The sequence below is a fragment of the Marmota monax genome, unplaced genomic scaffold, assembly GCF_021218885.2.
Source record: "Marmota monax isolate L192 unplaced genomic scaffold, Marmota_monax_Labrador192_F-V1.1 WCK01_AAM20220418_F8-fsc00059, whole genome shotgun sequence".
Taxonomy (NCBI): Eukaryota; Metazoa; Chordata; class Mammalia; order Rodentia; family Sciuridae; genus Marmota; species Marmota monax.
Window position 1 is genome coordinate 8,553,057 of NW_026693595.1, and position 23,710 is coordinate 8,576,766.

The 23,710-nt window shown below is 39.9% G+C and overlaps 1 protein-coding gene across 4 annotated transcripts in view; it reads left to right on the plus strand.

The window, feature by feature from the left end:
* Positions 1-246: 246 nt before the first annotated feature.
* Dock8 (dedicator of cytokinesis 8) overlaps positions 247-23,710 on the plus strand; it is a 232,118-nt gene continuing 208,654 nt past the window's right edge. The window contains exon 1 of one of the 4 annotated variants that reach the window (XM_046459393.2): positions 247-617. Coding sequence is in view for 3 of the 4 variants with exons in the window: in XM_046459388.2 (XP_046315344.1) it covers positions 565-617 (53 nt within the window). In the remaining variant the exon portion in view is untranslated. Of the gene's footprint in view, positions 618-1,504; positions 1,654-23,710 lie in introns of those variants that run through there. The other 3 variants (XM_046459388.2, XM_046459390.2, XM_046459389.2) reach the window with 3 other exon arrangements.

Here is a 23,710-nt window from a genome sequence, read left to right on the forward strand (position 1 = left end):
CTTTTTTTTTTTTAACTGTCTTCTCCCAGGAATGGTGTCCACCCTTAATAAGGTCTACCCTACAGAGTCCCAGGGTTGGTTCCCGACCTCGCCAACTTTCCGCGGCGGGAGGAAGGCACGGGCTCCCCCCGCTTGCCCACATTCCCTGGCAGCCTCGCCGCTCCGGGCAGATGGAGTTTCCGGCCTGCGCTCCGTGGTCGCCGGGTCATCCGCCCGACTCCCCTGTGCCTGAGGTCCGGCCGCTGGGAAGAGCGCGCGTCGGTTTGAGTATCCGGAGGCCGTTCCTCGTGGCGTCCACACCCCGGTCTCCCGCTGCTCCTGCATGCCACGCCGGGCGAGTGGCTGCGCCTGGCGGCGGTGGCTGGGCTGGCCGCCTCAGCCCTGAGGTTGGGCCCTCCCCCCGGGTGATTTCAGCGACGAAGGTGGAAATGCGGAAGTTTCCCTCCCGGACTGACAGATGAGGCTCGCGTCTGACTCGGCATGCGCTGCAGCAGCTCTGCGGAGCGCCGGGTCTCTACTCTTCGTAGCCCACGACCCTAGAGGCCGCCGGGCCTCCGACTGGCCATGGCCACGCTGCCTAGCGCAGAGCGCCGCGCGTTTGCACTCAAGATCAACAGGTAAGACGCGCCCCTCAGCGCAGCGGATGGGGACCGTCCCGCCCCAGCTGGCAGAGCGCCGCTCACCTCCCAGTACTGGGAGCGAGCAAAATCCTTGCGAGTCCGCAGCGGGGCGCTCCTGACACTGGCGGCGGGTTGGCTTTTGCCCATGAGTGAATGGCCTTGCGAGAGTCCGCGTGCTGGGCTCAGCCACGTCCTACCCTAGAATGGCAATCCTCCCGGTTGTCCTCAGCCACCTGTGTCCCTCCTCAGAGCAACTTCTTGCGCCGTCTCCCCAGCCCCGCCTAGCTCGCGCCAGTTGGGGTTCGGACAGGTGGCCCTGCGGGCAGAATGCGATGGGCGCAGTCAGCCGTGTTGGCTTGCCACGGAGCTTCTAATCAATGGATCCTTCCTTTCAGGCAGTTATGAGAAGGGAAAAGAAGCAAAGTGGGTAAAGTGAGAGTTTTACGTTGAGGCAGTTGCTTCAAGACTTTAGTTGTCCTGGGTAGGGCTCTTTCCCTTTTTGTTTCTTTTTCCATGAAGTTGGGCACCTGGTGACATCGTTGTTTTTATTCCTTGGTCTAAAGGAGCCATGAAGTGGAAAAAGTAATTTTAAAACTTCTTCATTTAAATAAACAAAAAGGAGTGACCCACAGCTGAATTTTTAGATTTCTAGCACTCTAGCAAAGAACTATGGACGCGGGGAGCCCTACTCATCCTCCAATCCATAATCAAAACTAAACAAACTAAATGTAAGCACATTTATTGCCCCAAGTTCTCAGCAGAGGTGCCTTAACTGCACTTTTTCCTCCACTGAAAACTGCTGACAGAGATTTGAGGACATGTTTGCCTGAGAAATCTAGACTACATAGTTAAAAGATAATAAGAAACTTGTCCTGAAGAGTCAACTGATTTTTCTGCTGCTCTCCCAGCTCTAGGATTTTTCACTCTTTTAGTTGAGCCTCTAGTGCCTGGTTCCATGGTAAAATTCATCTTTGTGCTGCTAGTGTATGAAGTTTGAGCCACCAGAAATTTTGAAGTCCAGAATAAGGAGCTGGTAAGGACATCCTCTGAAAAAAGCTTACTTTTAATACAGACTGTATATTAATGATAATGCCCAAAAGCTATTAGTCTGAAGGCATAATCTATATCAGGGATCTTCTTCTGACATATTTTTTCTGCATTAGGTTTCATGGTTGTTGTGTGCCAGGAAGGGTAATTCATTTGAGGGAATTGGGGAGGGGGATGCTCAAATTAAAGTCACTGATGGGTGTACCACTTGCATGTAGCTGCTTCTCTGTAACTTGGCCCTATGAATTTTAGGGCAGGAAGTATGTCTTGGGTAGAAAGATGATCAAGACTATGAGGTTGGGTGGGGTTGATCTGGGGGGAGTTGCCAGGACCCAGACTAATCTAGGCAGTCTTGCAAGAGGTTGTGGGGTTGATATAGCCCAAGGTTTAGGAATAAAGACCCTGCTGGAATCAGATCAGCTTGAAAAGGGGCTCTCTCTTGTAAACTGGGTAACATTTGGCCTATAAAGAGATTATCTCAAACTTTGATAATCTCTTTATATCAAATGGGGGGATAATCATAGTACCTGCCTCTTATGACTATTGGGAAGATTAAGTAAAATAATAGATACAAAGTGCTTACAGTGCCTGGCTTAGAATAAATATTAAATAAACATTAACTATCATTAACAATGTTACCATCAGCTTTAATGTTATCATCCTCTCTAGTAGCATCATTTTTATTGGTGCATTATAATTATACATAATGGTGGGATTCATTGTTACCCTTTGGTACATGCACACAATAGAACAATATAATTTTGTCACTTTTGTTTCCTAGAATTTCCCCTTTCCTTTTTCTTCTCCCTCCTCCTTGTCCTCTTCCTTCTATTTTCATGAGACTCCTTATTTCCCCCTTTTTTCTCTCTAGCTTCCACATATGAGAAAAAAATATACAACCCTTGACTTTCTGAATTTGGCTTATTTCACTTAACATAATTCTTTCAAGTTCTATTTCCTGCAAATGATATATAATTTCATTCTTCTTTATGGCTGAATAAAACTACACTGTGTATACATGTCACATTTTCTTTATCTCTCTATCTCTTGATGGAAAACTAAGTCTGGTTCCATAATTTGGCTACTGTTAATTGTGCTGCTTGTAGACATGAGTAGGCTTGTATTACAATAGCATGCTGACTTTACCTCCTGAGGATAAATACTGAGGGGTGGTATAGCTGGGCTATGTGGTAGTTTCACTCCTAGTCTCAAGGAATCTTCTCACTGATTTCCATATTGGTTGTACTAATTTATACTCCTACCAACAGTGTGTAAGTATTGTTTTTCCCCCACATTATCTCCAGCATTTATTATTATTTGTATTCTTGAGGGTTGCGATTCTAACTGGAATGAGAAAAATCTCAATGTTGTTTAAATTTTCATTTTCCTGATTCTAGAAATCATCATTTTTGAGAGCCTAAAAGAAAAGGTAGGAAGGAGAGCTGAAGTTGGAGCTCTCTCCAGGTGGAGACCAGTATGGGCTGGGCGTGCAGATACCTGTGGCCAATTGGAGCTTTCCTGGGGCTACTGTTCTCTCTCATATGCTTTCCATCCCTATGTCGACACCCCAAACGTACTCAGTGGGACAGATGTGTGATGGAATATGACTGAGAAGAGCCCTCTCAAGTTGAAGCTAATATAAAGTGTTTACTAATCCTCAGGCAAGAATATGGATTGCATATTTATGTTCTTAGATTTCTACTTTCCCTTTTGAAGCATTTTTTTGGGGGAGTGGAAGAATTATGCTAATGAGCTTGTTAGAATATTCAAAGGAGTGGATTAATAAGCATATACCCAGTATTAATGTAGTATGAAAATTTACCACATGTTGATCACTTACTGTGTGTCAGACACGTTATAAACTTAATGGATTATATCATTAAGGCCCCAGAAAACCCTATAAGATTCAAGTGAAGTCTGGAAGAGGAGAACAAATGAAGCTTGGCCATATAGCCAGCTATGGCAGAACTGGGATTGCAAGTAGTTCCAGAGACTCTTAAATGGGCCCATGCTATTTTGATCCACGTATCTTAAGAATTTCTTTTAAAAGCAAGCAGAGGATTAATTTTTTTAATCATTATTTCAGTAGCAGCATTGGCAAATTGTTTTGTTTCTGATCAATACTCTATAAACAAACTAACAATGTGATGTTTTGCTCTGTTGAAGGTGGAAAAGAAAATGTTCTCCCTTGCATGCCAACTACTAGTTTTTAAAATAGACCAAATAACAAAACAAGACAGTATTGAAATATGGCCATTAGACATTCAGCATGTGTTCATATTTTTCACCTTCCTACTTAGAAGAATATAAACTATCCCTTACAAATATTTATAGGGTAAAAAAGTGTGCTACCTATTAATGAGTTATTGAAATCTGATATATTGAAAATTTTTATTTGCAAAGAGCTTAGCTCTGTCCACACCAACCTCAAAAGGGAGGGAGCAGACTATACCACAGCCTGTGAAGAACATCCCCAACTGTTTTTAAATTCTGTGGCTTCCTGCAGGCAGTTTTGCCCAGTTCAGGCTTAGGGCCAAAACCAAGGAGGAACCTGAGAATGCCTGTGGCAGCCATCTCTCATGTTTGCCCTGGCTCTCTCATACGCTTATAAAGTCTAAATTCCACATGGTGAGATGTCGGACATCATCATATGGGATTGCTCTGGGCACCAAGTGTAATTGCTTAACTTGTTAGAGTTAAATATTTCTCTGGAACTCACAACTTAGGAAGTTATAAGAGAAAGATCCACTGCTGAATTTTTCTGAGTTCAAACAGTGAGATTTAATTCCTCATAAGCATTACGTACTTGTCCTCATTTCCATTTAATTGTCACTGACTTCTTATGTTCAAAGGAAGAACTACATCTGAATTAAACAGTTTATTATGTTTGCATTTGCATATTAGGCCCTGATGCATTGAATGTAATCATACAACTCTTGAAGGAACATCTAGTCTTGTTTATTACCATTGTTCTTATTTAAATTTAATGCTTTTATAGATTATAAAAATTGTTACTAGTACTATGAAAATTCATTAAAATCTTGATCTCTTTTAAAGAGAATTGATGTAGAACTTGATCTAATATTCTAATAAAATAAGATAAAAAGAGCATATGGATAGAGTACAGGGAAAGCATCAATGATCCTTTAGGCACTCAGGATTGAAAGAAATAAAATACAATGGCTTATACTTCTATAATGCCTACTGTGTGGAAGATATGGATCTGTCTTTCTGTATCATAAATCACTGACTTCTAAAGTAGAAATAATTATTATACTTATTTTACAGATGGAAAAACTGAGCATAGAAAAGTTGTACAAATTGTCCGAAGTCATAGTTAATTAAGGGCATATCGGGATTCCAATGCAGGCAGCTTGGCTCCAAAATCCTCTCCCTTAACAATACCATGTTCTGTCTTAAAATAAGTAACACTTATTGTCTATCTAGTATTATGCCAAGAACTTTATATATCTTCATTTCATCATTTAAAAAAGAGGAACAAAGTCAGGAATAAGTCATTATCAGAGTGATTTTATAGAAGATAATGCAAGGTGCTAAGAAAATAAAGTACATAAAGCATGCATTCAAGAACAACCCCAAATTCTGGTGTGCTATTGCAGAGGAGTGTGATAATAGATAACAATAATGAACTGCATATTTCAAAAAGGTAGAAAGAAGAATTTTGAAAGTTTTCACCATAAATAAATGAAAAATATTTGAGGAAATATATATGTTTAACCTGATTTAAACTTTACATAATACTCATGCATCAAAACATCACATTGACCTGGTGCCTGTAATCCCAGTGGCTTGGGAGGCTGAGGCAGGAAGATCCCAAGTTCAAAGCCAGCCTCAGCAACTTAGTGAGGCCCTAAGCAACTCAATGAGACCCTGACTTTACATAAAATACAAAAAATGGCTGGGGATGTGGCTCAGTGGTTAAGTGCCCCTAAGTTCAATCCCCAGTACAAAAAAAAAAAACCACCTGTCATCCCCCAAATAATGTACAATTTTATATCTTTATATGTCAGTTAAAAATAAAGTTAATTTAAATGAAAAAAAAAAAAACTCCATAATTTTGGGCACAAGGACCAAAACAATACAAGGTATAAAGAGCTCTCTGGGAAATGTTTGCTAATTTTGTCTGCAAAGATAATACAAGCATTACAATACTTGTATTCCCATGTGTAAATATGTGTCTGAAATACAAACAGTGCTGTTTCTTAGCACCAGCACTGACTGGTGGAGGCAGGTGGTGGGGCTTTCAGAGACTGCTTCATTTGTCTGCTGCGTTCTAGACCAAAGACTGACAGAGGCTCTCAGGCCATCAAACTCAGAATCTTTGGTCTTTAATGTTTAAGAGCACTTCTTTCCAGATTCTTAGAAAAGTACTTTTTGAACGTCAAGCATCTAGGGTCATTCTGAACATGGCTTACCAGCCCTATACAAAAGAATCTTCTGCCAGGGGGAACTTTTCTCCAATAGGAGTTCTTTGAGCTCCAGCAACTCATGTGCATCTGTGAGGCTGATGTTTACTTCTTCGTGGACCTGTGGAAAGATGATGTGTGGCTCTCTAGGGAGAGAGAGAGAGCTCAGGGGACCAGGTCTCCAGTCTTAGCTCCGCACAGAGAACTAGAAGGGGAATGGGATGATGTCAAAAACACCTAAACTCTCCATCTTCTTTACCAAGGCAGAGATGTGACAATACTGGACTTCTTGCTGGAAAATGCTAAGAGTCAGGAGCACTTGGGACTTTTCATGGCAATCAACTAGTCACTTATTAATGTTTTACATGATTTAATAAAGGGTTAAAGCAATGGGAATATGCTCTCTTTATTCCCAGAAGCCTGCAATCTAGTTTATTACCAGTCAGTGGCCAGAAAGGCTCTCTGGGCTCTAGGTAAACAAATGGTGTTTATGACCATAGTTAAGTGTGGTTTCAGTGATTCTGGAGTTTGCATGACAGCAGTGTGGTTTGTTACACTGACACACAGGGGCAAATGGAACAAAACCAGGTTGACATCTCTGAAAGTGCTTATGAACACATTTGTATAATGGAGTCCTGGTGAAATCAAACAAATTGCTTAAGTCAGCCTGGAATATAAAACAGTCTATGATCTGATCAAATGATCAAATGATCATTCACTGTTCGAATGAACACTCATTCCAGCTATTTAGGATTATTATGGTCCAAGTGACTGCTAGGCCCTGGAGGTACAAACACAAACAAACAAAGAAACAGCAGTCACAAAGCCAGATTTTCTCCAGCCTTCTATTTTTTTAATCCATGTTTATCATCACAAATAAAAAAGTACAGTAAGCAAAAAAAAAAAAAATTACCTTTCTACCACCCATGATTTAGCATCTGCTAATATTTGGATATATATCTTTTCATTTTTACAAAAATGAGATCATGTTGTACATACTAACTTATAATCTATTTTTTAACTTAAAAACCATTAACAGCTCTCTATGCCAATCATGTAGACCTACATTATAATTAGATAGCTAAACAGTTGCTTACTGTATTAATTCTCTATTATCAGGCATTAAAATGGGCTCCAGTTTTTCACAATAATGCACAGAGCTTGAAGGGGCAGTTGTAGCCATACATCTTTCTGTGCTAGTGCAAATACTTCCTGACACATTTCTAATAGTGGAATGCTTTGGTTGAAGGAGAGAAATATTTTTCAATCTTTTGATTGCCAAATTAGCTTCCAGAAAAGTTATGCCTATTTACACTCCCACCAGTGGCTATTTTCCCCACATTTATACCCCTGAGGAATTTTATCATTCTTTCAAATCATTATTCGCCAATCATGATGACCCCTTCCCTTAAATGTTTCTAACTTCTTCCTGTTTAGCTTCTCTCCTAAGTTGCTGAGTGACCTCTGAAGTCATTCTGTAGTGGTGAAAACAGTCATGCATTTCTCCTTTTTTCTTTACCTTACACGCAACTAAAGATGGTGATTGATTACTTCCAGTTTTTTCTCTGTCTGCCTTGTTCCTTAAATAGGTGTGTTAATGATAAAGGTCCTAGATTATGCCAGCAATTTTATTCTTTCTTGATTCTGTTGTAAACTCTAGTTACCAGGTTTTGAACTGTGCTTTTTATTTTGTATAACAATGTAGTTCAATCTACTTCTCCATTGGTTCTTTAAAATAAAATGACAACTTGGGAGGCTGAGACTGGTTCTTTAATATAAAATGACAACTTGGGAGGCTGAGATGGAGAATCACAAGTTCAAAGCCAGTCTCAGCAACTTAGCAAGGCTCCAAGCAATTTAGCAAGACTCTGTCTCAAAATAAAAAATAAAAAGGACTGGGGATGTGGCTCAGTGGTTAAGTGCCCCTGGGTTCAATCCCTGGTGCCAAATAAATAAATAAAATGACATAAGGAAAATCAGAATCCCTTTCTATCACAAAATGAGGTACCTCCTTGTATGTGTTTTCACTTGGACAAGAGTATAGATAGTATGGGTTGTTGTTTTTTTCTTTTCATACTATTTTGTGTTCTTTTCCTCTGGGATTGGCATGTGGGGCTAACACAACATATTAGTATCACTCTGCTCAGAGACCACAAAAGCTTCTTGACTCCCCCTACCACTCTTATCATTCAAAGGAGAAAATCCATTGTCCTTTTATGATAGAGGCCACAAATTAAACAGCAAAACTGGAACTAGATTAAGAAATGCAGAACTGTGAAGTAATCAGCACCACCCTCTTTCTCCCACCTCTTGATAAATTAGTAGCTTTGTAAATCCTAGACTGGTTAGTTCAATATTTCATCCATCCATCCATCCATCCATCCACCCATCCATCCATCATTCACTCATTCCAGCTCTGAGAGTTATTATATTCTAAATGCGATGTCAGGCCTAGAAATATAAAGACAAGCAAGTCATGAGCCTTGACTGCAAGGAGTGAGGAGACTAACCCAAAATCATGAACAGGAAGAGGAGGGAGCCTTCCCTTGCCTCTTACCCCTGTATGCTGGGCCATGTGCCTTCAAAGGGGTCATCTTTGGGGTCATGCCACTAGGGATAAGGCAGCAACATTATCCAAAACATTTTTGGAAATCCTTTTATAATTACTCTCAGAGACTAGAGTACATTTATTTTTAAAAATAAGCTTGATTTCTAATAGTGGAATCTTTTGATTGCCAGATTAGCTCCCAGAAAAATTATGCCTATTTACACTCCCACCAGTGGCTCTAAGAATGCTCCCCGCCACAGTGTTCTTTTACTTTGTGGGAGAATCTGCTTTACTTTGTTGTTGTTGTTGTTTTTTTTAATTTTTTTTGGTTGTAGAGGGACACAATACCTTTCTTTATGTATTTCTATGTGGTGCCGAGGATTATACCCAGTGTCTCACATGTGCCAGGCAAGCACTTTACCACTAAGCTACAACCTCAATCCCTGCTTCACTTTATTTCATTATTACTTTAAAGGTTTCAAAAGTATAGAAAATACACATGAATACTTATGATTATATAGTTTGTATCTGAGGACCCAATGTTCAGAATTAACAAGTATTAGTATCTTATCACTTTTGCTTTAGATTTTTTTAAGTCCTCTTTGTTCCTTTCACTATTCTTGTCCCTTTTCCATGCCCTCCCAGGTGAGCACTGTCATGAAGTTTCCCTGTGTTCCTTGTATGTGTGTGCATTCATATTCGCAAGCATTACATTGTGTAATTTTTGGGAAAAGCCAGAGAGTCATTAACATTCAAGCAATCCGATTAAATTACTAATATCAATTTGAGTTAAAATAAGAAATAACTGTAAAGTCATGGAGCTATTTTTTAGGTTCTTCTTCAGACAACTTGGAAAGCAATTGCCAAGTTCCAAAAGTGATTTTAGAAAGGCAGCTTTAAATGGGCATAGTGATGTATGCTTGTAATCCCAGTGGCTTGGTAGGCTGAGGCAGGAGAATTGCAGGTTCAAAGCCAGCCTCAGCAATTTAGTGAGGGTGTAAGGAACCTAATGAGACCCTGTCTCAAAATGAGAATTTTTTTAAAAGGGCTGAGGATGTGGTTCAGTGGTTAAGCATCCTTGGGTTCCATCCCTGGTACCAAACCAAAAAAAAAAAGGAATAAAATAAAAGAAAAATAGCTTTATCACAATAAATGTCATGACACTATTCACATAGGATTATAAAGAAAAGAACAACAGTTGTTTAGATTAATACATCTGACAGTGTTTTCTAATCACTCCCTTACATTGTGGCCATGTTACTCACTGCTTAAAAAAAATTTCAGATTATCATTCCCATGATTATTTGTATTTGACTTGAGATAAGCAGCTGAGAGGATATTTATTTTGAAACAGATGGTTTTAAAAGCACAAAATAAAGATTTTGTCTCACTGCATGGAGACTTAAGGGAAATTTGTAGATTAGCAGGAGGGTGTAGTATCTGCTCTGAAGTCTTATTGTGGACATTTTGGCATTGGAATAACTGAAGGTACAACTTGCTTTATCACTGTTTGTTCTGGGAAGTGTCCTCCCTCTGCTGCACTGTACTCAAATTAGAAAAACTGTAAGAATGACCATGAGTTAACATGCTTATATGGAGCAATACCTGCACCCTGCAAATACCTTTCCTGGAGAAACTGTTAGAGCTCCCTGTACTCAGCTCTCTGCTGTAAAATGTGAACACTCAAGAGAAGGTGGGATCTTGTCTGGAAGTTACTCAGCTGGGGTCTCTGGTTCACTAGGGAGGCAAATTGGAGTCCTCTAGAAGTGCTAGTCATCATGCAGGAATTTGTACTGGAGTGGAAGTCCACTTTCCCTTATGCTAATGGAAAAATCCAGGTTCAAAGTCCACTGACAATGTAGGAGTCCCTTATCCTGCTAGTTAATGTAAGTGTTTCAGGGCATGGTGACCATCTGTTCTCTGTGGGAACAGGACTGTCCACTCTCTGTTGACATTCTGCTTGCTCTGCTTCACCTTCTAGTACCTTATTCTTTCATTCCAAATCACTACCTGTTCTCACAGTATCCCTTTGGAAGGGGTATGCATTTTACTTATTTTATCTCATTCTCTATCCAATAATATTCATTCAACTCCCCAAGATTTTTTATTGTCCATAAACTTCTCTAGGCATTATAGGATATTGAAAAGCAAACAGACAATATATGTCCTCAGAATCTGGGGGCAGTGATAGGTTAACATAAATGCAAAAGTTAGAGAATATAGGAGACAGTGTTGGATCCTGTGGCTGGGTGAGAGTCAAGGGTAGGAATGACAGAACTCAGATGGGGAGGAACTTATAGCCCTGGGAAGCAGGAAATACCTCCACGGAGGTGAGGCTTCAGCGGGGTCCAGCATGGCAGAGAGGTGACTGACACATGAAACTGATATGGTGGGAAGAATAGCAAGAAGTGTGCAGAATGGACCAGGTTTCTTAAGAAGGAGCTGTAGCCATTCTGTGAGGTGCTGAGGTCTGGGATTAGACGGGGGTAATGACAATGGGAAAAGGGGGGCTGCTTCTGCAGACATTTGAAAGGGAATCAGCAGGACATGGGGAGCAACTAGCTGTTTATTTTTTCACTCGTTTCATGCATGTTGACTGCCTGCAATATGCCCTGCACTGTTCTAAGTGTGGGGACAAAGTTATGAATAAGACAAGTAGGATTTTTATTCTAAAAGAAATATTCTATTGAGAAGACAAGGCATGTAGAATTGTGGATACTTTGGACAGGTTGGTCTAGGGAAGCATCCAAGACCTGGCAGGTAATTACTGAGAGGTAATTACCGAGAGGTGGAGGCAGAGGCAGAAGTCAGTTTGGTGTGTAGGGAGACAAGCAAGGGCTCAATGGAGTAAGTGGGAAGAGAAGAGCAGAAGAGAGAAGTCAGCCAAGAAATTATGTACAGGCCTCAGAGGCAGTGAGCAGAAAGAGCCTAAATGTTACTAAGTGCAATGGGAAGGTTTTGGGAGCAGGTAGAGAAGCAAAGAGGCCAGTCGGGAGGCAGGGTAGTGTTGGGGAAGCTGCTGAGGAAGAACAGAAGTGGGAGAGCAGAGGCAGCTCTGGGATGCATTTTAGAACTTGGACTGATGGGCTTGAAGCAGGGTGTGGACAGTGAGAGCAAAAGAGAAATAAAAATACCTCCATGGGTGGAGTTAGGGGTAGATGCTAATGCTTTGATAGATGGCAAGACTGAAGAGGAAGTAGAGCTTAAGTGGAGGGAGGCTGGGGTTGTGGCACAGTGGTAGCGTGCTCGCCTCCTACGTGGAAGGCACTGGGTTCGATCCTCAGCACCACATAAAAGTAAAATAGTTATATTGTGTCCAACTACAACTAAAAAAATTTTTTTGAAAAAAAGAGTTTAATTGGGGACATGATGTTTAAGATGTTGTTGACATTCAAAAAGAATTACCTTCTATGCAGTTTTATTTAGGAATCTGAAACTCAGGGGAGATTTCAAGTCTGGATTTTTAAATCTGCAAGTCTCTATATGCCATATGTTAGGAAATATTTTACTAAGAAGGGAAAGAAAATATTAAAATGATCCTGATAGGTTTTTTAAGAGCCAGAAAGTTATATGCATAGTATGTCATTGAAACATAAATGTGCACAACTCTTTATCAAGATAAATAGATCAATCCATATCACAGAGAAAGGAAAGGGAAGACATGTGCTAACATGTCGAGAGTGCTTCCCCTGGGTGGTAGGATTATCAATGATTTTCACATGGGGTGTGCATTTATGTGTGTGTGTATGTATGTTTTCCAAGTTTTCTTCAGAGTGCTTTTGTAATTGGGAATAGTAACATTTATAAAAGTAATGACACCAAGATTTCTATTCTGGGCAAATTGGAAAAAGAAGGCACCAATGATAAATTATGAAAATAGAGACTTAAGAGTTAGTTTTTGGAGGATGCACTTGTACTTGCTCTGTAGAATTTTTAAGAGCTCGTAGTAGACAGTACATTTATATATATTTGCTGTTCCTCCATCAGGGAGGATTTTACTTTTACCTGTCAAAGGTGATGGGGTCACTTACAGACAAGCATTGAGAGCCAGCCTGAGCTTTGTCACATTATCTTTTCCCCCATTCTATACAATTAATTGTGTCCCAAATGGAGACTACTCTGTGTCCTGGAGTTAGGACAACAGAGTGGAATGACAGTTGCCTTCTTGCTAATCCCTTTAACTTTATTTGAACTTACTTTGTGTTCTGAAGGTCTTCAATATAATAAACCACTGAGATTTTTTTGATTATGTTTTAGCACAGAATAATCTTGACTACCTTGCTAATATAGATGAGAATAAAATAGTATTTCTATTGGGCAGCTGGGGATATAGGCTTGAACAATGAGTCATGAAAAATATTGGTTAGGAAGCCACCTACGAAGTGGGAATGGGGAATGAAGAATGGATACATATTTTGATTTGGAAAAGAAAAGGAATCAGAACAAGAGTCACTGCCAGTTGATATGAGAGAGAAAAGCTCCAAAAAGAGAGGAGGGAAAATTTGGCCAAGATGTAGCTTACTGTTGTACAATTAGAAAGGGCGGGGAGCTAACAGGGCAGTTGAGAAGGCCAGAAGCCAGATTATGAAGGAAAAAGAAAGAGCCTGTGGGTTTGCCTTGACTTGATCATTGAAATCCTCTGAAACAGCAATTTTACTGGAGCTGTGAGGAAGGAAGTCATTTTTCATAGGGTTATGGAGGGAGCCAGTTCAGAGGAAATAGAGGAAGCTGGTAGAGGTCACTCCTTTAAAAAGTCTGCACAAGGCAGAAAAGAAGTGGGACAATGGTGACCAGAAGTCTCCTAACAAGCCTGTGACTTTTACACAGACATAACACACCATGATGAACAGAGGATACTCAGATCTTAGAACAGTGTGGTTTTTTTTCCCCATAAAATAATGCTTACATGAGGATAAAGTTGTTCAGCATGCCTGATGCTGTCTAATGTGGAACCAGTTTTCCTTTGCACAGGCATTAAAACCCCTAACAGTGAGTGGAAGGTTCTATTTAGATGCCTTCTTCACAGGAGATTTTGGAAACTCACTGGCACTGGCATATGCTATATTATTTTTAAAATCTTGCTAATCCTTTTAACTTTATTTGAACTTACTTTGTGTGCTCGAAGTAGAAAGTTAAAGGACTTTTATAATAATTATATTTGCTACTTAACAAACTACCTGTTGTGTTGACTTGCATCATCCCAAGAGAGTCCAAAGCCCAGGTACCTGTGAAGGTGATCTTATTTGGAAATAAGCACTTTGCAGATGTAAACAAATTAACTGGATTGGGTGGTCCCTAACTCCAGTCCTCACATCCCTATAAGAAGGTACACACATAGACATTCATGTGAAGACACAGCAGAGATTAGAAATAAATGACATCACAAGTCAAGAAATGTGAAGGACGGCCAGCAACCAACAGAAGCCAGGGGAAGCAAGAATCATTCTTCCCTAGCAACTTCCAGGGAAGTATGACCCTGCTGACAATTTGTTTCAGACTCGAGCCTCCAGAACTATGAGAGAATACATTTCTATTATTATAAGCCATCCCATTTGTGGTATATTCATGTGGCAGCCCTAGGAAATCAATATACCAACCTAAAATTTAGTGACTTAAAATAAACAGCCACTTTCTATCATTCATGATTCTGTGGGTTGTCAGTTGGGTTGGGTTTGGCTGTACAGTTCTTCTGCTGGTCTTGCTGAGGTTATTTTCATGGCCACATTTTCCTAGTGGTTCAAGTGAAGCTGCAAGGTGGCCTCCCTTGTGAATCCAGGGTCATAATGCTGACCATCAGCGAGGCCATTCCATGTTCACGTGGTCTCTCATCTTTCAGTAATCTCTGGTCTTCCTTATATCCTTACATGGTGGAAGAGCATGGAGGTGGAAGCTGAACAGCTTCTTGAGGCTTAGGTATGGAACTCAGCTACATCACTTCCACTGGGTGGAAGTCATAAGACAACCCAGCCTTAAGGGGTAAGGAGACAGACTCAACCTCTTGAATGGAGAAGCTGTGAACATATTTGACCATTTTAATCTATCCCACACTTGGCCAAGAAAGTGATCCTGTCCCATTTTAAGCTTAACAATGCTGAAGCTAAAGGTCTTGTCTTTCCCAATTCATATCACAATACCCACTTTATTGGCAGAGAAACTGAGAACAGAGAACAGATTATGTCTCCTTCCAAAATCCCAAATGAGTCATGCTCTGTGAGAGACTCTTTGGCCCATGGAAGACAACTGTATGTCTGGAAGAGTTAAACACAGTCCTGCCTGGAGGCATGCAAATGAACTTAATAAGTTCTTGGGTCTCCCTTAAATCCCATAATTACATTGATGGAGCCCAGATTGCAGAGCAGTTTGGTGCTGAAATGAGGGAGTAGTATGGGAGTGTCAGAAAGACAAGGTCCCTGGGAATTGCCAAATGTCACTCAAAGGAGCAGGATTTGAGGCTAAATTAAATTAGTAGGATTAGTGAGCTCTTTGTCCTCCAGACTTACCAAATGACTTTAGAAACGCGGTAACTGCTGCTGTCCAGCGTAAGTTCTGGAAGAAGTAAAACTGAGTAGTAGAAAAAAATGGAATAGAGAAACAAAGTGCCTAATATATTAGGAAGATAGGTGCTGGGAGAAGTCTTAGGGGGATCACTCCTACATCTTTTAGGATTGCTTTTAACTGCTACTAGTGACAGGCAATCAAACTACACAATGACTTAAAATTATTTATTTATTTTTTTCCTTTTAAGAATGCTAGTGGTTGTTGGTCCACGCTTGGTGTCATGGTCCAAGGTGCCACTCTTGACTCATGTTTTTGTGTCTTTATTTCCACTGACCTTAGTGTTTGTCTTACTCCTCACCATTACAAGATGCTTCTGAAACTCCGTATATGGAGTTAGTATTGGAGACAGAAAGATGAGAGAAGGCAAAAAGAAGCATGCTTCATTCCCCGCCACCTTTTTAAGAACCTTTTCCAGAAGCTCATATAATTTTTTTAATATATTTTATCATTCAGAGTTGTGTTGCTCCTATCTACAAGGGAAGTTGGCAAATGTAGTTTTTATTAGCTCAGGGTACTGTCACCCCTCAACAAAATTACAGTTGAGTTAGAATGAAGGGGCTAATGAATATTAGGCTGAAGAATAACAGGCAACTACCAGTCTCTGCCATAGCCTTCAACGATTGGTATGGATATGAATTAGTGATGGAACTTCCACAATGGCATCGAGACACCTCCACTCCACCAATACTTGTGATAGACTCAGCTCACTTAATTCCAGAAGCCTGGTCTGATAAGGAGGAATGTTGGGGCTGCAGCTTCAATATTAACCAAGGTAGCAGACTATTATAACAACAACAACAACAAAACCCTAAAATCTCAGTGAATTAACCAACAAAGGTTATCTCATGTTTATCTTATAGTCAGATGCAGGTCAGGTGGCTCAGCTCCAAGCAGTGACTCAGGGACCCAGGCTGCTTCCATCTCATAGTTCTGCCATCTTATAACTTTAATATTATATTCTGGCATCTGTCCACTGTGGCCAGAAAGAAGAAAGAAAGAAAGATTGCGCATCCAGTTCTTAAATTCTTCAACTCAAGAGGGGTGAATAGCCTCCTCTTACATTCCATTGGTGAGGACTGCTCATAAGATCCATCTATATGAAGGGAGAGATGGGGAATATTGTTCTTGCCTGGCAACTACATTCCATCAACCACTCTTCCCTGTGAAAGGAGAACATGAATGGGGTTGGGGAGAGGGGGTTGCAGCTAGCCAACTGTGTCACAAGATCCAATCACAAAGAGGAGCCATTAACAAAATGTTCAATAAACATATATAGGCCTGATTTGGTTTGCTAGTGGTAGACAGATAAAAACCATGTGGCCTAAGTCACAGGATATGGATGTGAGGCCTACAAAGGAAATAAAAGTCAGAAACGTACCATTATTGCACCTGAGATTCTAGGAAGAATTCAAGTTCTGGTTGTCCGCAAGGCAGGGCATCAGATGATAGGGAAAAGCAAAAACATTTAAAACCTATCATGAGCACCAGAAGTTAGGTGGTGAGCAACTGTAGTTCCACCTACTTAGGAGACTGAGGCAGGAAGATTGTTTGAGCCAGGAGTTTGGAGCGAGCCTGGGCAACACAGTGAGACCAAGTCTCAAAAACAGATGCTACCAGAAATGTCATAAGTAACAACACTTTCTAGAAATCCCCTAAATTGATAAGGTTGCTACACCTTTTTTTTTTTTTTGAGAACAATCAATTTTGAAATATTTTAGGAAAAACCCACAAGATTGAGATTTTTTAAAAAATAGCTTCCGAGTGAACAATTCTGAATTTATGTTTTATTGAGATGGAGCAAGGTGTTTCTGATTTAAGAAAAAGCAGCATTTTAAAATGCTAAAATTCTAAATAAACTTCTAAAATTTAATTCACTGCCGTGTGCAAGAAACATATCCAACTTGTCCTCTGTGAGAGGAGAATAGAAACCAAAAACTGTTGTTTTGCTTTTCACAGCTGGTTCACTTTGGGTTTGTTGACTCCACTTGATTTATTTGCCTTCTAAGTACAGACCAATCAGTGTTCCTTACTGATGTTAGCTGTTGAAGTAATAATAACAACCCACAGAGCCCTTGCGGCAAGAAAACAGTATAGCTCTTTGAGTCAGAGTTTTGGGAGGCAGACACGTTGCATTCCCATCTCAGCTTCATGGCTACTCCATGGGAAGTTCTTTACATTCCCTGAGTCTTAGTTTTCTCATCTGTAAAAAAGGAATATTAATAATATCAACATCGTAGGACCAAACAAAATAATAAGTATGAAAACACTATACAAAGTGAAGTTCTAAATGTAAGTTAATGAAATACCTGCAAAATGGGATTAAATACCTGGTTCTTGTCATTATTCAGTGAGACATCAGGCAGTACCCCTGGCACAGGACTCCACGCTTGGTAGATGCTCAAAAAATAAAGTAAGGGGCTGGGGTTGTGGCTCAGTGGTAGTGCGTTCGCCTAACACATGGGAGTCGCTGGGTTCGATCCTCAACACCACATAAAAAAAATAAAATAAAGGTATTGTGTCCAACTAGAACGAAAAACATATTTAAAAAAAAAGAAAATAAAAAAGTTAACAGGGACAAAGTAAAGTAAATGGAAATAAGAGATGGAGAAAAATTTAAATAACAGCCACCATCATAACATCAAGTAAGATTGCAACTCATTTACAAGCACGGGGCTTGTGTTCAGAGTGCACCAAGCTTGGTCCTCTGTGACACAGATGTGTGCACACTTCATAGCAAACTTCTAATGAGAAAGGTCAAAAGGCAAAAGGGGATTTGGGGCCATAGATTTCCCCAGAATGCTCATTTTCTAAGAACTGAAAAAGAGGACAGATATACAGAAAGGGCGGGCTTGCCCTTTCCAAAAGTAACTTTGATGGAAAATCCTAACTGCTATGAAAGACTTCAAAGAGGACTTGATAGAGCCACTTATGTAATGCATGCGAAGTGATCATCATAGACATTTATAGAAAAGACAGGGAAGAAACGAAATGTTGAAAGAGCAGAACCATTAGGGAGAGGCGATTGGTCCTGAGGAACAGCAACGGTAATTACCAGCTGGAGACCTGTGGACATCCTTCCTTTTCTTTTCTAAAATGAAAAATGGCTTCTTATTATCAAATCTGTATGTTAATAAACAGGAAAAGCAGTAATGCAGATAAGCAAAAATTTTAAAAATAAAAATTATTTCTAATTTTTTTGACATAAAGTAAATCGCTTTTAACTACTGGATATATATTTTCAGATACATACGTATTTTCTACAAAATTGGAAGCAAGCCTACATTCTGTTTTGTAACCTGCTTTGTTATTTAAAAATATATCATGAACAACTTTTCACATCACTAAATATTCTTATATTACATTTCCATTATGAGAATAAAGCATAATTTATTGAACTAATTCTCTATAGAGCTACATTGAATTCTGATTATTCAACATTAGAAACAGCACAACACTGAATAAATGTGTGCATTCATCTTGGCTTGCATCTTTATTGTTTCTTCAGGATAAATTCTAGGAATGGAATCATGGGTATCCACTGATACATGTGGCTGCCCTATTGTCCTTTGGAAGGCTTTGTATAGCATGTGTCTTTAAAATGGAGTTTAAAGATTTTCAAAGATTATAGCCTCCCTGAACTCTGCCTCCATTCTTGAGGAGAGTTATTCAAAGGTAGTTTGTGTTCAATTAAGTACCAACTAGTAAAGGTCTATATTTGATAGACTGAACTGAACTGAACTCAATATGGTCAACTGAAACAATATGGTGATTGAGTCAGGGAATCCAAAGATATATTTGATTTGGACAAATATTGTTAATTACTTGTTTGCTGGTTGACCACAGCTTTCAAAATGAATGCTTTTCTGGGTAGTCTTGGTTCTATTTGAAGATATCTTCATATGAATTACCATTTCCAGCTACACTCAAGAATCTGTAAACTAATCCTCTTTAGGCAATTAAATGTATATTTACATATATTTGAAGAAAATAAAGTTATATAGAAGATAAGATCCGCTGGAAGAAACTACTAATGTATTTGCACAATTTCTTTTTTATTGCCAGAGTGACAACTACTTATATTTAAATCTGATGTCTAATTATTCTCTGTTGTATTCTTTAAATAATTAATTCATCCATTCATGTAACAAATAATGATTCTTGAGCACACAGTATGTGCCAAACACAGTTTTAGACTTTGTGTGTACAGAAAGATTCTACTCTAATAGATATTACACTGTAATAATGAAAACAGATATTCAATACATGCACAAATCAATGTGTAATATAATGTTAGGTAATGTATTCGTTTCCTTAACTGTTAAATAAAACTATAATATTCCATTCCATGGGGTTGTTATAAGAATTAAATGAGACTGTGGAAATTATTTACCACACACATTTAATAAATATTATGTCTCTTTCCTTATATCTTTTGGTAAAGATGAAAACATAAATCATTGAATTCTCACTTGAGATGAAGAAATTCTCAAAGTCTTTATTCTACATTGAAGGAAGGAATAGGTAAAAAAAAAAATGCCTGTTTGTTTTTTAGCAAAATTAAATAGCACTTGCTTCTCTGCAGAGAAGGGCAACTTGAGCCTTTATTTCAAGTACTTATGATGATTTAAGTTTTCTTCTGCTACTTCTCAAACATGGCCACAGTGCATTGCTACACAAACCCACAGGACCAGGACTGTAGGGAAATTGTACACTGTATCTCTCTGGGTCTCAGTTTTCTTAGGATGGAGTTGTATTAGATGATTTCTAAAATTTATTTCAGAGTTAACATTGCTTTGTCTTTATAAATTCTTCTTCTAGTAGATTCACCCAAAAGAGTGACTATCATGCTTCTGATTGTCCTTGAGAACAAGATTGGGACTCAAGCTTACCAAAAAGGAGGGACATTTAACTATGACTTTAAAAAAAAAAACATTCTGTTTTGCTGAGAAGTGGAAAGATCAGCTATGGAAAGAAAATTGTAATTTGTCTTCATTGATGAGGAAAGCCAAATGTAAACTAGAAGAACCTGAAAAAAACTAGTGATATGTTTCTTGTCATGAAAGAGGCAATTTGATCATGAATAATTATTCTTAAAAATTAATTCTTCCCAGTGACTCAGGAGGCTGAGACAGGAGGATCTCAAGTTCAAAGCCAGCCTCAGCAAAAGCAAGACACTAAGCAACTCAGTGAGACCCTCTCTCTAAATAAGAGACGTGGCCCAGTGGTTGAGTGTCCCTGAGTTCAATCCCCAGGACTCCCCCATAAAATTAATTCTTGCATTTACTGAGCACTTACTATGTCCTTCACATGCATTACCTTATATAATTCTTATAACAGCATAAAAAGGTTAAGGGTGTTCTTATTCACCCAAAGATGCAGACATTGAAACTGAGGCTAGATGAGGTTATGCAGCTTACCATGAGTAGCAGCGCTGTGGTGGAAGCCTAGCTTATGCCAAACCCATGCTTTTTAACAGCTTGCATCGTGTCATTGCCAACCATTGCTACCAACAAGCCAACTTTCTTGCTGAAGTAAGTTTGCATCGTATCCTTCGGTGCAATCTGTTGAGATTGTTTTTCCGTATGCCATAATATGTTCAGTCTCACCTCAGATGAGTCATGGCATTAACTTTTGAGAACCATGGCCCCCATCCATTCTAAATAGAACTAGAGGCTGCCTCGCAGGACCTGGAAGTCTTGCAGTGTACCTCTTCATCAGAGCTGGGAGGAGATTTTAAGGTTTTTTTTTCTATCTTTCCATGAGAGAAGCCAAAACTGACATAAGTAGGAATAAAGTTGCATTTTTAAACCAAAGAGTCTCACCTTTTCCCTCCAACTACATTGTAAAAACTAGAAACAGTCCACTAATAATGCTGCCCAGTCTTCAGGGGCTCAATCAGTTCTGTGGTATATAATGCAGGAAGCTTGATCATGAGATGGAAGAGAGAATGTGGGGGATACTGGGAAGCATCCTTTCTATGTCTCTGTGCTGCAACACACATGCATTCCCTTCTGACCCTTTACAACCAGCACACATTCCAGACCCTGGTGCTGCTGACATTGTGAAGCACACTGCAAAGGCACTGAGGTGGCATCTGGGAAGACACACTGTGTGATGAGAGACTCCCTCCTGTTGATCACACTTGGGTTCTAGTCTCTCTGCTGCTACCAATTTGAGTTCCAGATAGAAAGAAGAAAGGTCAGATTGGTCTCTTGACCTTTCAATGTTTACTGATTTACCACGTTGTTTTAATCAGCTTTTTTTTTTTTTTTTTTTTTACTGCTGTGACAAAAAGACCTGACAAGAACATTTCAGAGAAGGAAAAATTTATTTGAGGGCTCATGGTTTCAGAGATCTCAATCCATAGCCAGCTGGCTCCATTCCTTGGGGCTTGAGGTTAGGCAGAACACCATGGCCGAGGGAAGTGACTCATGATCTAGAAGCAGAAAGAGAGCTCTACTAACAAGCACAGATATAAACACCAAAGGCACACCCCCAGGGACCACCTCCTCCGGTCTCCTTGAGTTACCACCCAGTTAATCCCATCAGGGGGGATTAATTCACTGATTGGGTTAAGGCTCTCACAGCCCAATCATTTCCCCTCTGAATGTTCTTGCATTGTCTCACACGTGAGCTGTTGGGCGGCACCTCGTGTCTAAACCATGACACACATGTTCTGTTTAATCTCCAACTTCCCAGGTGCCCCAGTTTGTCCACTGCTGTGTCCTCTACTCCAGAGCCACATTTTCTCTTCTTCTTAACATTCCCATTCAAGTAACTTTAGATGAAATGGAGCATGTGTTGTGTGGAGGTTGTTCTGTATTTCTCCTGGCCTGAATCTAGAGGACTCTGACACACCCACCTGTGTTTCTCACCCTGCCCTCTAGAGAGGATGTCGATGGAAGGGACCCTTGGCCCACAGTCTTCCTTCTCTCTACAACTCCATCATCCTCATCCTCAAAGACAATCTTGGAACCTTGGTCTTTAATATTAGCTTTCAAAGCTTTTCACCAGAATCTATAGGAAGGAAATACATATTTGTGTGTGTGTGTGTGTTGTGTGTGTGTGTGTTGCTGGGGATTGAACTCAGGGCCTTGTACATGCAAGGCAAGCACTCTACCAACTGAGCTATATCCCCAGCCCAGAAATATATTTTTACAACCTTCTCCCCCCACTCCTCTTTCTCCTTCTCTCTCCCTCCCCGTCCCTCTCTCTCAAACACACACACACACAGAAGTTTTAGAAACCATACTCAACTTGTACTATTTCCAATGCATTTATATTCTATTACATTCCAAGAAGCTGGTCATATCCCACCCAGTAAATGATCTCAGATCCAAGTTGAATAAATCAGATTTTTCCCTCTTTTATAACCAGAACTCTTTCCTCTTCTTCCCCAATGCTGGGGATTGAACCAAAGGATTCATGCATGCTAGCCAGGTACTCTATTATTAAACTCCATCCCCAACTCTCATTTGTAACTCTTCATTCATGTGATTGCTTATTTAATATCCTCCCTCCTTGCCCTAGTGGACCATAAACTTTAATAGGGTAGGATTTGTTCATCTTTAAATTTTTAGAGACTAGTACAATACCTAGCACATAATAGAGGTTTAACAAATATTTACTAAAAGAATTAATAGACTAGTGAATGTGCCAGTTCTCCCTAGGTCTAGAATCCCATCACACTCCTCAAATCTAAAATCTGTTCCCCACTGTGGAGGTTGAAACTCAATATTATTGGAGGTGCTTCCCACTGTAACCACTTAAGGCCCTATTGGTGTTTTCCTCCCAGTTCCATCTGTGGTTGACCATGACAGATGGGCCAGTGCATTTTGAAGAATGCTATTTCACCAAGTTCTTGGGGCAGGTGCTTGATGGTAGGACTCCCCAGAGGCAGGACAGAGTTCTGGAACAAACAGGACACCTGGGTTTTCTAAATGCTGACCTCTTGTTTTGTCCACACCAAGTGAGTTTATCCTTCTGGCTCACCCACCTTGCTTTGCTGGCTCCTGATGTCAGGTCCCAGGCCTATAAGGCTTCATACTCCGTGAGCTGTCTACACTGCTGTGCGCTGTCCTCAGCAAACAGCCTGGGTTATTTAACCTGCCAATATATCTGCTTTTTTGGTAAGTGGCTCTTAAAGAATTCAGACTACATCTCTAATGATGAAATAATTCCACATTTTGGCAATGAAAAAATGGAAGGGTTCTCTCAACAGACCCCAGTGAGGTTGACTCCTACCCTACACTGTCATAGGCTGGCTTCATTTGCTGTATTGCTGCAAGGAAATGAAGAAGCTAATACCTGGATACATTTTCTCCGTTAGGTACCAAGCACCTCCCCAACTCTCTCTTATCCTCACACAATTCCAGGTCATTGATGAGTAAAGCTGCAAACCAATTGTTGGGTAGCACTAAGATGCAGAAATTAATATTCACTAGACTAAGTGACCAAGTGGGACTTTGAGATAAATATTCAGGCAATTTAGATAAGCAAACAAAAATAAC